The sequence below is a fragment of the Pezoporus occidentalis genome, unplaced genomic scaffold, assembly GCF_034315485.1.
Source record: "Pezoporus occidentalis ecotype Australia unplaced genomic scaffold, CSIRO_AGI_Poc_V1 ctg21, whole genome shotgun sequence".
NCBI classification, from domain to species: Eukaryota; Metazoa; Chordata; class Aves; order Psittaciformes; family Psittacidae; genus Pezoporus; species Pezoporus occidentalis.
Window position 1 is genome coordinate 1,644,607 of NW_026913964.1, and position 19,693 is coordinate 1,664,299.

At 37.1% G+C, this 19,693-nt stretch overlaps 1 protein-coding gene across 7 annotated transcripts in view; it reads right to left on the bottom strand.

Moving 5' to 3' along the window:
• Window positions 1-1,019: 1,019 nt before the first annotated feature.
• Window positions 1,020-19,693, bottom strand: part of KMT5B (lysine methyltransferase 5B) — a 29,452-nt gene continuing 10,778 nt past the window's right edge. For 5 of the 7 annotated variants that reach the window (XM_062619157.1, XM_062619158.1, XM_062619159.1 and 2 more), the window contains 7 exons: window positions 12,393-12,558; window positions 11,004-11,113; window positions 8,922-9,088; window positions 8,271-8,290; window positions 7,974-8,110; window positions 5,207-5,403; window positions 1,020-3,905 (listed from right to left, as the gene is read on the bottom strand). In XM_062619157.1, the coding sequence (XP_062475141.1) occupies window positions 2,437-3,905; window positions 5,207-5,403; window positions 7,974-8,110; window positions 8,271-8,290; window positions 8,922-9,088; window positions 11,004-11,113; window positions 12,393-12,558 (2,266 nt within the window). In that variant the 3' untranslated portion in view covers window positions 1,020-2,436. Of the gene's footprint in view, window positions 3,906-5,206; window positions 5,404-7,973; window positions 8,111-8,270; window positions 8,291-8,921; window positions 9,089-11,003; window positions 11,114-12,392; window positions 12,559-17,258; window positions 17,324-19,693 lie in introns of all 7 variants that reach the window. The other 2 variants (XM_062619163.1, XM_062619162.1) reach the window with 2 other exon arrangements.

Sequence of the window (19,693 nt, forward strand, 5' to 3'; positions counted from 1 at the left end):
AAAAGCAGGGGAACTGGTATCCCAGAGCATGCCACGGTAATGATCCATTAGGTGGCAAACAGAAAGCACACAGATGTTCTGTTCAGCTCCGCACATCTTTTGCTGACACAGACACATATTTGCCAGGTACATCACCTAGTGAAAATGTGAGTGGAGAGCCCTACTACTGTTATTTGCCATCAAGTGTTTGCTGGTAAACCTCCTACTACAACACAAGTCCTTAATAACAGCTATCTTCCCTGTGACCCAACTTCTAATCACCATTTTTATAATACAGTACAATTAAAAACCCCACAAGACTATCCACCACAGCTGACTCAGTACTCAAAACATGTCAGGGTACTTACCAAAGCTTCTGTGCTCTGTCTTCTGAGAAACAAGTACAAAGCCCAGGTCTGATGGGCGCTATTACATATAAGCCTACCCTACCCACTCTGTGTGTGAGGTGCAGCCTTTAACAGTTTGGACATTGTAAAAACAAAGTTCCAAAAATTACGTTTACTTCTAGACTTAATTCTCTGCTAAGAAAACAGAAGCGAAGTGAAATGAAGTCAGATTCCACCATCTGATCTGCAGTCTAACAAATCACTGAAATGCATCCGGAAGGAACTTGCTCATTTCTGCAAGGGTCAGATGGGCCAAACCATCACGATCAGCTCACATGAAAATTCACCCACCCATTTCCAATAATGCTTTTGCAACTGGGTAAAATACAGAGTTCATGTAACTTCAGCTCTTGCTCTTCTGGGCAGGGAGGGTTGGACTTGACATGAAAATACTATGCAGCTAACAGTGGATTCAACTAATTCAACAGCACATGATTTATGATGCAATTTCTGTTTCTATGCCTCTAGATACAAAAACTCCAAACCTTAACCCATGGTTGAGTAACAAACACAAATACCACAGGCTGAAGTTCTATACAGTTACGTGAACTATGACATTACAGACCTCTTTCAAAGAAATGTCTTAGAAATGCACTGACTGATACATACAAACAAGTCCATTGTGCCCAGAAGTTTCCTAACATTCTTTTATTAAAAACAAAAGAGCCAAAGATTGCCCTGATGCTCTTCATTATTATAAAGCAGACTCTGAAGTATTAAGTGAACTACATATGAGCAAAGAACTCCAACTCATGCAGAGTTTAAAACTAGGTTTACAGTTTCCTATTTTATTGACATGGATGTATTTCTAAACTTAAAAACCCTTCTGGCAAGTTATTTCAATTTCTTATGACAAAATTTCTCACAACACACAAATATTTACAACATATACATATTTTTTCAGTCTTTTACAACTGGTTCTTAAAAGACAAACAATTTATAGGTTACCACAGAACAAAAGCTGTGACTTAGTTGTTTTTAATTTCATAAAACTATCATAAGTTAAAGTGAATAGATTTTCTTTAAATTCCTTGTAGCATTTTACAAGTGCAACAGAAAAATATGAAGAACCAATTTAGGATAGCTGCAGTTCATTGGATAAATGTTGCCCATTGTAATCACATTATTTCACAGCAAATTCTTGAAAAAATAAGCACCAATCATTCTTGCAAAGAACAATTTTATCTAAAAGTATTGAAAAGTGTTAAATACAAGGTGTTTAATTTACATAACAAGCAATAAATACGCCATATCCAAACTTTTATTCTGCATACTGCTACCCTCGTACATATAATGTACTAAAAAGTCAGCAAATTGTCAACATCTTTTTGTTTCTTTTTTCTTTTTTTCTTTTTTTCTTTTTTTTTTAAAGAAATCAATTTGACTTCCAACCAACGGTTTGCTACTATAACAAAGGCCACAAACAGTACGTCTGGGACAGCATACAGTGTTAAAACTGACAAACTCCAAGTGGGGAAAAGAAACATCTAGCAAATCAAACGAAAAGCTGTAGGTAACTGCTGGTGATATAAACATATACTAGAAAACCTTAATATGCTGCTACTATGATTTTTTAAATTGTTTAGTCAAATATTGTAAGAGCAAACTAATGCTCTTACTGATCAAAAATAATTACGTAGCCACACTGTATTCTCATTGTCCTGCATGGAAAGTTTCAATGCAATTTCTTCACTTTGCTTGAGCCTTTATTTTACAACAGAGCATTACCTCTAACTCAGAATTGCACATAAGAAGGCTATTAAAAAGTACAATAAAAATCTGCACAAATCAGACTTAAGAGTCAGTATGCTGTACACTTTCTACAATATTACGTTCATAGGTGAATAAACAATAGAGAAGTGCTGCCACTATATTTTTCAGAAAGTTCTTCAGCTGAGGAATAATCAAATGGAATTTTTGTTGTGGTTTTTTTTGTTTGGGTTTTTTTTTTTCCATTCTTGTTTTTACTTTTGGGATTTTGGTTTGCCTTTTTTTAGTTTTTATTTTTTTTTATAAAAAGGACATCCAGGTCAGTTTAAGACCTATAAGCTTATGCATTGAGCCTTAAAGACTGATCCTCTCTCCTCCTGGAAGAAATATCAATATCTATTGAATCCTTGCCAACAATAAGCCTTAATCTCTTCGCTGGAGGAAGAGGAATAAAGTCATCAAATTCATCATCATAGTCATCTTCCTCTTCATCATCCTCTTCTGATGAAGATTCATCTGCTGTTTCCTCTTCATAGTGACCATAATCATCTACTTCCATTCTTGACTCCAAAAGGGAGAGAGTTTCACTACAACACACACCATTTTCATGAAGGTCCTCAGGGTATGTCCCTATGTTTTCTTCCTCTCGTTTTAGCTGTATTTTTAATTTTGTTGAACTATTGCCTGATCCTGAGTTAAACCCATTATTTAGCTTTGCTACATATAAATTGTTATCTTTTTCATGGTCTTTACTTAATTTGATGCTTATTTTTGAAGAATTCATTCCATCACTTTCTTGATCATTTGCCTTGCTGCTGCTATCGTGGCGTCTACGAAGAGTCAGTTTAGGGATCCCAGAGCTATTTTCAAGGATAAGTTGTGCATCATACCTCGTGATACGTCTTTTCTTTTTACTTTTTGCAGTTCTAAAGCTGTCTTTTGCTTTAAAATTGTCAGATGTTACAACAGAGCAGCCACCAGACCCAGGGACACAGTCTTTATAGCCTACAGGTGTGTCCACCACATTATTTCTCTCTCTGAGTTCTGAATGAGAACTAATCAAATCCGGTACTTCATCTTTCACAGGTGTATTGTGCATAGTATCAGTTTCTTCTATTTTTGCAGATGTTTTCACAAGTTTTCCTTGTCGAGATTTCTTTTTTGTCATGCCTGCATCATTTTTCTGGCACCTGATCTCCCCTTTATGTGACGGTCCATGAGCCACATCATTTTCATTTAGCACACAAGACTGCTGCTCTAAAACATCCGACTGCATTCCAGTCAAGTTATTCTTATAGCTATCCAACGTATTTGGTTCAAGCTTTATGTCAGAGGTCTCCTTCAAATTCATCCTCGTTCTCACCGACCTCCTTGTTATGTATGTGCAGGGTGGTATATCACCATGCTCATGAGCACCTTTCACAGAATTCAGTTTATGTTCTCTTGCTGCATGCCTTGTTAAGCAGCCACTAGAGACTGCAACTTTGACTGGTCCCTCCAATTCTTTATCCTTTTTAATGGGCAAGTTTTTGTACAAAACTACTTTAGGCTCTTTGAGAACTAAATTTCCCATTTCGAGCTTTCTGGAAGCATTCTTTTGCTCTGGCCTTTTGCACTGATTTCTCAACTTTATCTTTGAAAGTAAAGGCTTTGCAGGCTTTTTCAGTCTCTTTGGTACCCTGGAATTATTTACATGAGTTAGTTTAGATGAGGTAGAATTTGATGATGCTGGAATTCTTGATATAGACTGTCTTGTTAATGTTCTATTTTTGCTGTTCTTTTTTACACTAATTGAAGATTTTCTGTTAGCTGCAAAAGAAAAAAAGTTTTGTTATGGCACTGCTTTATCCTGAGCTTCCCACTCCCAAATACTGTAATCGTTTTAAACACTTCATCAAAATCTACAAAAACAGGCTAGACAGTATGCACTCACGAGTGAGACTGCTGAACTTGCAACTTGGACATTAAAGGAATTGGCAAACAAGTCAGAAGTTCCAAGACAAGATCAATGTTCTAAGTACACTTCCCTCACTGCCCCCAATATACCAAATTTACCAAATCACCCAAACATACCAAACAACTTCTACCATTTTTAAAAAAAACAACAATCCATCCCACATTATCTGCACTTTTATCAAGTATTATTCCAGCAAAATCTGAGGATCAGCATGCTCCAGTGCTAACCCCAGATTTTTTTTCCTACAGGGGGAGGGATAAAAACCCCAAAATCTTAACTACTGTAATAGTTTCCATTTAAATATCCAGTTATCTGTCACCTACTGTGGTAAGCAAGGCAGTTCTGTCTGCCCAAGCAAAGCTGCAACTCTAAAGCTTTGTCATCAGAGATCATAAGAGGGTTTGAGGGAAGGGGGGGGCAGTGTGTTGATTGTTGGGTTTTGTTTTGGTTTTTGTTTCGGAAGCAAACAGGGGCTACATGGAATCATATTTCATGTGGCTCCACACTTCTTTGCTAGTTAAGTCATTTTTATTTTATGTATACCAAGGGTAGTGGGAATGGGGAAGGAAAGTAAATAAACAATACTCACTACTCCATGAAGAGAAGTCTGTCAGCAATATCACAAACAAAAACCCTTCCAATTTCCTCTGAGTACTTTCACTTCAGAATAGGTACCTGAACTATCAGTCCTGGATTTGTAGAGGAAATAGCTACCCAATTTAAAGGATTTCTAGAGGAAACTGTAAGTTTAGTAAGCTCTACTAAGACGACTTATTTAAAAACTTTTTGTACAGAATGTAGATAACTCAAACTATGTAAGTTTTTTTTCCTAAACCATACTACTACATGTGATAGTTTACCACATTTCAAAATACAAACATTACTGGTAGAACTTTAACTGACAGAAATATGACAATATTTGCTTTTGATTTAAATAAAAACCTAACAACATACCACCTATTGTTCTTGCAACACGTAAGGAGAAGCACACATTCGTTATTTAAATTGCTTTCAGATTCCTGAACAAATCACTGTTTTAAAGACCAGTATCTGAGACGATTCTCAAATCGGAGAGGAATTCCATCACGGTGAAAGTTTTAAGTGTTTTTATGACACCTTTACACTTGCATTCCAAGGTTTTCCTCTTACTTACTTGCATTAGCTTTTTCCTGAGTGGTGTCTGCGTCAGTGTTAGAGCTGACAGACTGGCTGTCTGAATTTTTGCTGCTGTCACCCAACTTTTTAAGTCTGTTCAATCGTTTATCTGTTTCTCTCAGTCCATATTTGCTATTAATCACAGGAGTAGGTGCTGGCAATCCTACTCTTGATTTAAAAGCACCAGTTCCACGTCTACAAACAAAAAGAGGACACAATGTATTAATAACCTTAATATAAGCTTAGAACTTTCATATACCATACTTCAAATCCCAAGTATATTTGCATAAATAATACCAATAACCACTGAATTTATTAGCATTCTGTAGGCTGTTTTAGTAAGATACTAATACACTTATTTTAGTAATATGTGTAGAAAGACCTTTAATTTCATTTTTATTCTTGCAAGAAGAAAAACTGCAGAAGTAGGTCTCCCTAGCTTTATGTCTAAGTATTGTTTCACAGCCACATTACACAGGTGAAAATGAAATATGGTAGTTCAAAATGCTACTTAAATTAGCTAACAACTTACATTTTTCCTAATTACGTAAAAAAATGTCAGTTTAAGTTACAATGCTTGTCACTGCATCATCAAAAGAGCTGGAAAGTACAGAAAATAGAATAACATTATCACAGACTTCCATGCTCCTTCCTAACTGAAAGACTCCAGCATGTACTTACAATGAAAGTGAAATGGCTGAGCAAACCTAGAACTTTTTTTCCTTTTAAGTAATCACATAACAGGATCAAGAATTCCTGTACTTGCACTTCAACCACTGCTACTAGGAATCCTTTGGTACTCTTTAATAATCCAGTACGCTTGTACTTCGCAGAATTACTGAAGACAACTTCAGTTTGGATTCCAGTGTGTTGTACTGGAAGAAAATCTATCAACCAAAAGTGCATCAAAAACTTCAGAGAGGATCTCAAGCTCCACAAGGTTAATTATTATGCTGACAACACTTGTTCTCACATTAACTAGTATTTGTTTGCTATGGAACATTCAGTATTATTTTGGGTTCTGCAAACTACAGGCAGCTTAAGATACTAAACTGAATTTAGCATAACCAACAGGCACTTCAGAAAATAACGGTGCTATAAACAACCACAACTGTCTTCTGACATGCTGCCTTTGGTGCCCAGCTGTCTCAACCAGCATCAACAGCAGGCTCACCTATAAAGAGCACATGACAAATGCAAAGATATGCAAATTTTCTTGGTGATGACTTAGGGAGGCTTGAAAATAGAGGGAAAAATAAAAACTAGAAACAAAAAAAATAGAGTGCCAACCTTCCTATAGCTCCCAAATGTACCCTACAGATTCTTAGAAGTCTAGCATTTTAACATTACAAATTAACACCCTTTACAGAATAGTCAAAATTGAGTCACTTAAAGATATTTTTTTTGGTGGTGTACAAAGTGACAGTTGCCTCATCAGCGCTGGTAAGGACTCATGTTTCCTTGCTCAACTCCCCTAAATTCAAATTTTTCATTTCTGATTGCTGTACCACAGCCTTGTGATGGAAAAGCAGATTCCTAAAGTTAGAATTACCCAAATGCTGGCTTTAGAATACAACATTTTCATGTACTTAAAATGCAAAGATGAGAAGTTAGTGAAACTGTTCAGACATAGAATTATTTTTTTTTCCCCTGAAAGTATGTCCATATTACATTAAAATCAACAGAATTTGAGCAAAACCAAACATATCACTCTAAGTAACAAGAAAAGAACAATCATGGTGCCCAACAACTCCCAGGACTGAAGTACAATTTTACTAGCAGCTTTCTAGGTAAAGTCTGAGACTGTACCCTTCACTTGGAATGATCTACTAACACTGTATGAGCTTGGAGGTCCACACCGGAAAGTCTTCTCTTTTCCTGAAGTGCAGTAATGCAGTAAAAATTAAAGTAGGATTGTTAGACTATTTATACATATGTGTATATACACATTTATACCTATGTGCACTAAGCTATTTCTCAAGATGATCACTGTTTTTCCTTTAGATTTTTTTTTTCCTCTACAGTTAGGTCAAACAGTAACAGAACTATTACAGGTTCTGCGTAGTTCTTCTTGGAACTAAGTGAAGCTCTCACAAATGATGCTGAGCCTCCATGCTCACAGTAAGCAGAAGTTTCAACACAGCAAAAACCAACCAAAAATTCTTTGAACCAATTTTGTTAAGGAACTAGGCTGAGACAGCACAGGTTGAAAACAAATGTAACAACACTTTGCTGCTATTGCGCAAAGGGCAGATATAGGCAAGTACTGACCAAACCGCAGATCTTTATGAACAGACAACCCTCAAGGTTCTAATAGCACAAGATGAAAACTACTTTGCGCATTCCCAGCAGAAAAGAACTTCAGGTCAACAGAGAAAATTTTAATGAAATTTGCTTTTTCTAGTGGAAAGAAAAAAAAAGGAGCAAAACTTAAGGGTCAGTGGCTAACCGTCTCATAGAGGCTACAACTGTTTTCTTTTCAACTCTGTTTTATTCACTACAAGTATTTTTAAGAATCTACACTTCTTTTTTTAATCTCATTTTGGGCTATCTCCAGAACAAAGGATCAAAAGAAAAACAGAATGAAGGAGTTGTAAGATATGTAACCACTCAGTAACAACATTAAGGAAAGAAGTCATTAAAAGAAGTAGCAAAGAACACTTATAATGTGTCAAAAGATCTCAGTACTCATAATCAAGGAATTTCATAAACTATGTAATGAATAAACTCAATTCCACTTGAAACTTATTTACATCAATGCATACCTTTCACAGGTGTAGCATTCGCAGTATTCGTTATTTTCTCCAAAAAACCCATCTCCGTAGTAACAAGAGATTTCTTCTCCAGGTTCAATATCTCTTAGAGCTTTCACACACGCTGTATCCCTGCCCGTTGAGACAAACTGGGGAAGGAGATAACAGGGGGTGGGGGAGGGGGGTGGAGTTTATCATTCTGGTTGAATAGTATCTGGATAAGAAACAAAAAACATTGAAGGGGGGGGGGGGCGAAGGGGGAAGGTGCAGTGACAGAAAAAATGCGGGGTGATTTAATTTCTTGCTTACCTTACAGTTAGGTCTGCAATCTGAAAAAGGTCCAAAAGATAAAGTCAATTAACTGTTGATAAGACCTGAAACATGAATAGTTGTAGATATCTAAAGTAAGGATTCACTCTGACTTCAGTAACTATAGAATCTCAGCTACATACTGGGAGTTAAATTAGTATGGCACAGCACTGTGCATACAAAGATCTGGTTTCTGAGCTCTTTTCTGTGCAATCACAAATGCTCAGTTTCCTTCCTCTTTAAGGTAATAGGATTTATCTTAAATCCTACCTGCTTTTCCTTCAGCATACAAATGCAACAGAATCAATTAAGCTTCTGTGCAAAAGGTTAAAGGCATAAGTTTACCTAAGAAATACGCTACTGCTGACTGAGTTCACAAAGAATTCAAGGTAACCCACAATATGCTCTATCAATTCAGCTGACAGTTCCCAAGTCTCTGTGAAGGAAGAAGGCATTACTTCCTAAAGCCTTCTGTGAGTTTCCCACAGCTTTGGTTTGGGAAAATCCCAAAAGAATTTTGTCCTACAGTAACCCAGTATGCCAGATTCAGACCTTTTCTCTAAGGTCTTGTGTTGTTCAGCTCACCTGTAACAACACTTACAAGCAAAAATGCTTATGTCCTTTAACATGCTTCCTATACTTATTACTCACCATGATTGATAAATGCAGCAGGACCAAGCCACAGCTGTGCACAGTTTTTTCGTGTTGAATACATGACACTGAAGTCATTTTCCCCATGTCTCAACAGCATGTTTTCTTCCATTTCTGATAGTTCAGCAATACAGCCCACAAGTAATTCTATCTTATCATTTCGTTTCCTTTAGTGTACAAAGAGTAGCAGAAATAAGAATGCATATGCCAAAATTGCAAAGTAATTTCACAAGAAGAAAAGTTGTCAATAACAGGAAGTGTTTCATAAACCATTTCTCAACCCCTACAAACCTCATGCTTTACTTCAGTTAGAGGCAGGATATTAGACTAAACAGACTTATCAGAAATTAAATGTAAGTTTTTATGCTGCTATATAGAATCAATTACATCAATTCTGACAGACATTACCACCACTGTTTCCACAATTTCCTGAGACTGTAAGCAAGAAACTGCAAGAGTTGATTACTTCAGCTTCTACAGTTGTTTAAACAAAAAGTAAGATTTTTCATTTGTGCACACTCCCTCCCCATCAGCACTTAAGACACTTCCTCCAGCTGCTCTTGTCTGCATTTCCTACACTTCTTCCACTGCCCAGGAAAACACTATATAGTGAAGATGCTTAGAATTCCACGTTTTCTTAAAAGAGGCCCAGTAGTGACTCAAAAAAAAGGCCAGAATTCACGCAAGGTATCTCCCTCTTTCATGAGTGGCTCTTCAGCATCAAGCTGGTCCTTGAAATAAACCACTGGGGGCTGAAGGGTGGGACACACCAACAAAAGCATGATGCCTTCACGTGCGGACAGCCGATCTGCCATCACAAATACAGCATACCAGAGGCACTGAATACTCCACCTAGGAAGAAGCATTCTCCATTACCTTGCAAGGGCTTTGTTTCCACTGCTTTTTAAAGTTGCCATTCCAAATTTTAGCCAGATTACTCTGACAGAGATGAATATGGAAATACTAAATACACATGAAGGACACAAACTAGAAGCCAAGCCTTTTAAGTGCAATATTCTCCCATACGAGAGAGCTGAGAACTTGCATCAGTTTTGAGCCTCAGAAGTTTTCCAGATACTGGCAGAGTTAAGAAGCAGCTCTCCTGTCTTGTGCGCTTCTCAGGTTACCCAAGATTTAGAGCATGTAAAGTTAATTATTTTTTAGCAGACCTAAATACAGAGCTTCCACCCCAAAGAATCAGCCATGGGGAGAATTCACACTGAGAAAAACCCACCCAACCCCCAACATACTCATTATGTCGTGGTTGTGGAACTTCCAGCTACGAAGAGTTATGAAGAGCTAGAAACTGGCCTCAACCTTCTTAAAGCTTACTCTCCCACATGTACAGGCTGTGGCCCCACAGTAACAGCATGCTTACTTGGTATGCTGCCAGCATAACGTCTAGCCAGTCCTAGCCTGCATATAATAGCATATAATCTCAAGTGTCCTGTTATGAGTATGTACTGCCACAAAGCAAAACAAACACAAATTATGGAAGGGAGGAGAGGTGGAAGGAAGTGGCAAGTTTATTTTAAAATAATCTGCATTAACCCAGGATCTGCTGGTGCTGCCACAGACATGCTTATAATGAAACTCAGATGTGTCAAAATGAGATGGGGACATACACTCAGGTTCCGACTTTGTGTTTCCAGGAGAGATTTATCTTGCACAATCAAAACATGCAAATAACACCCCTCAGTTTCACAGAGGTGAAAAACTAATTTCCCCTACAATTATTTGTTGTATAACAAATACGATATAATGCAAGTCTTGACATGGTTGTGTTTCTCACAGGAGGCAAACAACTCAATTATCTGTCTGAAAACAAGATTAAAACCCCCTGTATACTGAAAACTGTATGCCTATGTCCAAATACACACATGAATGTCTTACAGAAGCATGTATTGTGTGTTAAGTACTTTGCAAAAACACACACCAAATTTAATTTCTAAGTAAAAATACAAACATTTGTATTTCACTGGTTGCTGTTTTAATTCTTATCATACTTTCAGATTTCTTCTCTAGAATCTTTCAAAAATAAATTCACAGAAATAGAATGCAACAGTAAACTATATTTCTTACCATTCTTTTGTTGCAACAATTTTGGCTCCATTTTGTTCAGAAGAATACCGATTACAAGGCAGTATCTCAAACCCACTATCGGTAGCAAACATTCGTAAATAAATAAATACCTGCAATGGAAGAAAACATGTATTTTTCTGTTACAAGCAAAACAAAGAAACATAAAAAAATGAAAGTCAGTGAACTGCATTTAAAAAACCCATAAAAACAGATATTGCAATGGGATGTTGTTTGCTGAAATGCATTTCTGATTATAAATTTTAGCTGTATTAACATTTTATGTTACTCTTAGTTCTTCAGACTGACTTGCAGGGGTTCTAACATGGATAACATGACTATCCAGAGTAAAAAAAAAACAAAACAACCAAACAAAATAATTAAAGATGCCTCAAATGACACAAAATCATCCCAACCAATGAAAATGGGTAATTTCTTCCTAAGGTTACTGAGTAGTTGCATTCAAGAATTCTTCTCTTTAGAAGATCTTTAAGAACAACTGAGACCTAACAATCTACAGGATCCAATTTTCTTCTTTCAGTTCTGAAAAAAAATATTATTTCCCATGACAAATCTAAATACTGAATACAGGGATTGCTGCATAATTCTTTAGTTACATTATGCTTTCCCAAATTTATTTTTGAGTAATTTGCTGCCTAATTTTTTCTACATTACTAAAATCTTCCAAGTAAGCCAAATTCTTTTGGCTGTATCTGAAAACAATGCACTCGTTCCTGAAGAAGTTGTTTTTTTTTAAAGTAAAACAAAATAAAATACCATGAATTCCTCACAACTTTGAGAATCAACAACCAATATATACTATATACAAAATGGGTTTGGGGCATGGAAGTGAAGGAAGAACAACACTCCCCCATAAAGCCCCTATAGCCAAAACAACTGAGGCATTTTGAAGTAAAAATGCTTTTCCCTTTTCCTTTACCTTTCTTTGTCCTAAATTTGATTTATGACAGTTATAAGTAAGAAAAAACAACCAACCAAGCCAACAAGCCACAAAACAAACAGAAAAAGGGGTAAAAATACAACTTCCAAAGAATGAAAGGCCCTAGAAGCATTTGTCTCCCAGAAGCAGACCTTCTCTCTTCCACATATGACTTGTGTCAACAGCAAAAGAGGCAAATGTGTTTTAAATATGTTTTCCTTTTTACATGATTATTATAAACACATGGCAAGGTAACTAAAAAAAAAAATAAAATTGAGGGGGGCAGGGAGCTTGCTGGGTTTTAAAAACCAAAGAAAGTTTCTATTAAAAAGCAATCAAAGAAATAACATACAGCAGGGCATTACTTCACTACTGCTACATTCCTAGAAATTTTTACATTTTATTAGCCTTTCAATCATCTTAAAAAGCACATTAATTACAAATACACCTACATGTTCCTTGAACAACCTTTCCTGCATTTTGTTCTTGTTAAGAAAATAGTGCCGGGCCCAGTCACCTGACGTCAAGGACTTGAAGGCTTTTTCTAAGTGCTCATCTTTCTTAAAACGCTCAATCACCTCTTTTAGTTCTTCTTGCCTTCCTTTTATAGGTCGAAATCTGAAATAAAGAATAAAGCTATTCCAGTCCACTGACATTCATTTTCAATTCCTCCTCACAGTTACTTGCAACACAGAGCTCTTTTGCCAGTCATAAAAATATTTAACTCCTAAGCATAAAGAAATTGACCATTACATACTGAAATCACAGGCCCTCGTTTCCTGAAGCAATGGGAGAAGTAAGGTAAAGTTAAGCATACAACTTCAGATGTTAAAACCCTCCGTTCTGCTGAGAAGCACAACTTATTTATAAAACAAATATCTGGTAAGATTAACCTGCACAGAATAATATTTCACTGCTTTCAAGCCTATTATATGGAACAAAGCACCTAAAGAACTCGTACAATGGAAGTGTTACTATCCTTCCTACTAAATCTACTATCATTAAAAATGCATATGCAAAAATAATCAGCAAATAAACCGTGTATTTTAAGTTTCCTAGTTAACAGTCGTATCAAACGATCAATGCACGGTTCTGGCTTTTGCAGCTGGGTTGGATGTACGTGATATTAAATTTAAGCCCTCTACAACCTCAAATGCTACAATATATTTTTTCTTTAAATAAGCGACAATTAGTTCAACTGAAAGATTAAAAAAAAAAACAACTCAGAACAAAAAAAAAAAAGGAATTATCTTGAAGAGTGATTTCATATCAACTTTTGCCCAACCCAAAGCCTTATTATATTGACAAATCCACTCTATGGCTTTATGTGGAATGCAAATGTAACATTTGCATTCATACAGAACACCTCTTAATGACTACACAAATATTAATAAACAGTAACATGCAGTATAAATACTACATCTGTAGAAGGCTGAAATTCCGCAAGTCTGTGCTATCATAAGATTTTTTCCCGTAAGTATTTGCTACAGGGAACAGGTAGCTGAAAAGCACGGGTAAAAACGAAAAACTCCTGTGCATTAGCAAAGAATTCTGCCTTCTTGCTAAAGCTTGAGATGTGAAGGATATTTCTTCTTACATCTTCAACAGGAAAAAAACGGCCAGAGAAAAAACCTATATGGCTGCAAGACGCAGGATCTCTATTTCTGAGCTGAAAAACCATCAAGAGAAAGCAGAACTTAATTGGAAATTATGTCAAAGCTCTATAAATTGCCTTTGCTGAGTACATACCCATACATACTCCGCTCTGGGGCTGCGTGTACTTCTCAGTGTATGACACAACCCAGGGGACTCTTCAAAAAGATAAAAATTTTCTAGGGTCATGAGAAAAAAGTTTTCTGCTGCTCCTTTTACAAGTCACATCTTTTGCATACACAGCATATGACAAAAGTGTTACATAAGCTACAAGCTTTTGATTAAATCTGTAAGACTGAGTCCCATTACTTTTTGCATTGTGTCACAATACTGATTTTATTTCCTCTTACTTACCAAATGAAGTCTGTATTTGATGACCAAAGTACACAAGGGGAAATAAATTCTTTAAGTTAGTGGAAGGAAGCCTCATCAACTCCCTCACCAACACCCCATATTTCAAATTAACATTCACTTGGCTTAGCCTCATCTCAGAATGCTGACTGCTGCAAGTAACTTATTTTCAGATGACCAAGTAAGAATTTGCTGCTTCTATGACACTTGTATGAAGGAAACAACATAGCTTAAGTGCTGCACATCCTAATTCTATTTCACCTTGTAAAACGGTAATCAGAAATAACTAATAATGATGATGCAATTTCCTTCATTAGAAGTAAAATGTGGTACTTATGTTCCTGATACAATAAAGACCTGCTATATATACTGCTAATAGCAGTATCACTTCCAGAGGCAGTGTACTTTATCAGTGTTCCATCCTACTGCCTTTATATATCTGCATTCTCCACCTGAAAAACTTCTTGTAATGGAACGACTAAGCAATCTTTTTGAATATAGTAAAAATTATCAACATAAACCTGTGAACTTTCAAATAAGATACAGCAGTAATTCAGGGTGGGATAACATCTAACAATATAGCAAGAGCCAGTCAAGAAATAAGATGTCCACATAGCACCTATTGTGCAACCAAGTTTCAAATCAAGTTCTTTAGTAGAGTATACTTAACACAATTCCCAACAGGCAGCTGTCTCAACAAGTTGCTGAGACCTCATCATGGAAGAAAACTCCCTTCACATTACAGACGACATGATCATCACTGTTTTTGTTCTGTAGCACAGCAAAGTCTCCCTTAACTTCCTAGTCGGATACAAAATTGTGACCTCCCAATTCTCCCCAAACCAGAAAGACTTCTCCCAGATTTGACAGCCATATTCAAAGAGCTTACTCAGACATTAAGAGAATTTAAAATGATATAGCCTGAATTGAACCTGACTAGTTTCAGCGTAAGATTTGATCTCATTTTGTGTTTCAATGAGAAACAGTTTTCCCAACAAGGACCCAACTGTACTTACATCATGAGAAGTACAAAGTACACGAATATGCCCAAACAAGACAGGTCAACATTTTGCTTGCACCTTTATCTGCAAACATTAAAGTACAAACCCCCACAGGATTTACAGCTAAAATTTGTCTTCAGCTATGTCTGTTCTTGCTTGGTTAAATGAATGGTTGCCCTTTCCCTTACATTTTATATTGGATGTTCAAATGCATTACTCACTTTAGCTAAGTGACCTCCAGGAAAAAAGATAGGTAAAAAACCCATCACATCCAAAATGGCATTAGCACCTGAGACAAGCAATGTATGTGTTAGACATAATCATTCCTGCTTATCATCAAGAAGCTTGGTCTAGGCTAGCTAAAGAAAGCAATATCCCAACTCAACCACCAGCAGAAAAAGCAAGCAAAAAATAAAAAGCACAGCAGGTGCTAAGTTTAAACGAGACCTACAGAAAAAGAATCAACACTCTGTATTTTCTAGCACTTAGAGGCCCATCTTATAGCCCTGAAGTTTCAGGTCTTTCACAACATACCATTCTCAGAGGCTGACTAGGTAACTACCTGAATAGCTACCTTTGGTGGCTCAGAACCTGGCCTCAACCCTTTAGAAGTCATATGTCCATGGATCACATTCAGCTGGTGTTTCTATGGCCTCTTGTCTCAGGCATTCCACACTGGCGGTGGAATTCCTTTAAATGCCTAGCAGAAACTCATATAACATCATTCCTGAGAAGCAGAATAGCTAGTCTATGCTTGGGTCTTGAAAAGGCCAAAAAGAAGGGTGGAAACAGGAACGGGGTGAAGACGGTAAAAACCCCAAAACATCAAGAAGTCAGATGAATGTCACATTTAAAACTTGAAACAAAAACTGGTTTCGGGGGGGGGTTCTGGGGTGTGATTATTCTTTTTTTTTCTTTCCCTTTTCCTCCAAAGAACATGATGCCTGGCACCCAAGGGCTCAAGAATTAGTACCAAGGACCTCCTGCAGCACCTCTACCAAAACACTCTGTTGACATTTTTTACATGGTGACAAGACAGAACTAATGAGAAAAGATAAACAGAAATCTAAAAAAGCAAGAAGTGTCCACAAGTAAATGGAAAGATGCCAGGAACCAACTTCGTGAAGCATTACATTTCAAAGATTCCCAAATCTGGGAAACAGAATGATACTTTGCACAGCGAGCCCGAGTTCACAGCTGTTGCTCACAGTTATGGCTCACAGTGAGCTGTTCACAGCTCAACAGCACATATAAACTGCACTGAGAGCATACAAAGCTTATGAGCTAACCCAGACTCCTCATGAAAGCTTCAGTACTTTCACAGGTGTATCCCCACATATACTTTAAGAGGTACCTCCTGATTTGAGATATTGAAGAAGCCAATATGCTGAGAAAGCCTAGAAGTAGTGTTCCTTGAGAATGTGTCTACTGATAAGATACTTCACTTCTCCCAGGAGTATCATGAAATATCAGTTTATTCATTAGTCCTTCCCAGCACTATCTACCAAAAAGCCAACTGGTTTTGAGAAATACTATTATTTTGGTGCTACAGGACTTCCTCATTTACACACAACATTAAAAAAAATAAAAATAAAAAATAAATCTATGTATCTGCTGGAAGAGTCTACAGAACTGGTTTTGGGCACCACCCTGAAGAGAGCCTGAGAACATCCCACAGCTAGATTTATACATATAAACTAGGTGAAGAAGCTGGCTTTTAAGTATCATTAAAATACAAGACTAGTTCTAAAAAGAGAAAGAGAGAGAAAGAACACAAGAAAACCAACAAAACAAACTGGCCAACCCAGTCTCTAAACAGAGAGTCAAAATCAGAACTGTTTATCCAGACTTCTGGTGCTCCTATGAACAAGTTCTTTATTAGACTCCCTCATGGAAGGCGAATCAGACACTCTGGTGTTTGAGTCTACTCACAGGCACAGACTCACTGAGCCATCCTACAAACAGCTTCAGGGATCAGGTCTCACAGAACATGGAATCTGCCGCACAACAGTCTGTTTTTAAAAGTCAGCTAAGAATGAAAATCTTTGCTATCACAGTATCTTTAAAAAAATAATAATACACCTTCTCCCTGACAAGCTGCACAGCATAAACTTTTCACACTTCCCTAGTTAATACTTATTTTTCCCTAGTCAACAAGATCCAGAAAAGCAACTGCTATTTCAATTTCAAAATCAGCTAGATGATGATCTTATCCCAGTTATGGGCAAACTGAGGTGTTCTGAATAAGGAAGATGTAGGAAAACGGCTTGGGGAAGCAAAGCTCACTCTCTCCCTCTGTCAAGTTTCTCTTACCTCAGGAATACTTAAAGACTCTTGAAACTCCAAGGTATAAAGCCAAAGGTCAGTGAGATGCTTGCCTATAAAGGAAGTTAAAGGAGAGTTTCTGGTAAGTTCAGAAGCACAGTACCTTGCTCAATCTCAGCCACTGAGAGCAGTGAGTTTGAACAAAAAGGACAAATTGATCCTGCAAGAGTTCTACTACGGAACTCCACATACTGTATTGGTGGGTGATAAAAGAGTTATACTTCTAAACCTAGTTTTCAACTCCTGATTAGGGAACATCAAGAAGAATGAATTTATCAAAGCATAGCATCCCATTAATCTCTTAGCAGGCACTTTGTCTGGATGATACTTTTATGTAAGGGGCTATGGAAAGACAGCAAGTTACTGTTCATCTAATACCAGAGATTCAGCACAAAAGCTAAAACTGCAAGGCTGTTCAGCATCCAAGACAGCAAAACAACAGTTAAAACCCATCCACTTATAGTAAGTGGGAACCATTTATTTAGTTAACATACATTTTGGCTTCCCCCTTCCCCCCCGCCCAACTCTGCAGTAGTAGTATGAGTATCTTAATTTAAAGTTAGTTATATAAAAATCAACTTGTTCTGTGATCCGTATCCAGTGTTGGGATCTGTAAAAACTCCATGTTCTTTAAAAGCCAGAGTTCAAACCAGCATTTTAATGACAAGTTACTGAAATTTCTTGAACTGAAACTACACACATGCATGGTCAAAACTCTTACACTGCCAAGAAGAGAATTCTACCAACCACATAATTTCACTCTCCTTAATATGGTTAGCAAATAAATCCCATCTTTAAATAAATATGGGGGACACAAAAAAAAAAACCCCACACTCCACTCCTATTTTGACACTCCACATGGTAAATTTAATTTAGCAGTTACCATGACTACTGGATGCAAGAGACTCCATCTTTCGGAGATACACCACTTTTTATGCAAGTTAAAGGTGCAACTAGAAAAAAATGTGCAAGAGTAAGGTGGTGGGTGTTGGTTTGGAGGGGGTGGTGGTGGTTGTCATATTTTTGTTTATTTTTAAATCCAAAACATTCAGCAGCAGTGAAACAGTTACCATATAATCACTGTGTGTGATTATACACAGTGAAGGAAGACAACCGGAAGCAAGCAGAAGGATGTTACTGAATTATCAGCAAAAATAAAAACCAGGAAAAAAAAAACAACAAATTTTAGACAGAAGTCAAAGTGATTTTGTAGAGTACACATACATTCTTCAGACCTCAGTAAGATCTTCATTTTGAAACAGGGTGTCGCTACGTAAGAGCTGTGTACCTCTAATCCAGTATCTCCACAGCATGATGCCACTGAAGTTGAACCATACAGTCATGTAACCTTATTTAGCAGAGGCCACATAACTCGTACTACCTCCAATCCCTGTTCAAGATAAATACTGAGCCCTTTTATTACTGTATTAAAATGAGCTAAGAGGCGCAGAAAATCAGCACAGACCCGCAAATGCAAGTGATATGGAACTGCTTTGCCTTTTTTATCCTTACTGCTCAAGTAAGGGACTTGACTTGACTCTAAGGGACAAAGAGTAATGTACGTGTTAAGTTCAGAACAACTGACTGTTTGCATCAAAGCCAGCAGCAATTGCTCTTGGTGCAGTGTTTGAGAGTAAGCAGCTTCCCGGACATCATTCCCAAACACCTCGTATTTGGTCCTTCAGTCTCATGTTATCAGACAAAACCACCTGCATCAACACACCAAACTTAAATCCTAAAGCAGATTACAAAGCATCTGACATCCTACATCACTCTGAAAGACACCGGAACTGCTCTCAGTAGTTCCTAGCATGATGCTGGTGCTTTAGGGAACCAGGAAAAGATAGTGACTGGTAATTGCACCTCTATGATCATGACTATGGATTAAGTTTTAAATACTAGCACACTTGTATGCAAGATAGTAAAGAATGGATTAGCCATTAAGGCATGCAACTTCAAGATTCAGCACTCGGCCTCGGGAAAAACATCTGAGAATAAAAGACAGTATGGTAAGCAAGAATGAACTTTGCTTTTACAAGTGTCAGTTTTAATCTTTTGTGTCAGACAATCTCCAATTCAGAAAGTAATAGCTTGCAAAATCAGTTTTGTTTTACAAAAAAGAAGGTGTGCAAGACTAAGTAAATCTTAGAGCCAGTACAGTCTGTCACACACGCAAAAATACCACAAACAAAGCAAGCCCTACAAACACGCAAAACCCAAACAAGCAAACAAATAAGAAACCTGAAGAAGCATGATATAACAGGATTTGTACAAGGCAGCACAAAACCTTTTAGAACAGCTGTACTTGACAAGATTATACTTACTAATATATTAAGTTTTGTATTAACTGCTAATCTGCTATTTTGTCGAGATAAGTGCTACCAATTTGATGAAAGAATTATCACAGAGACTCTATAAAGAGG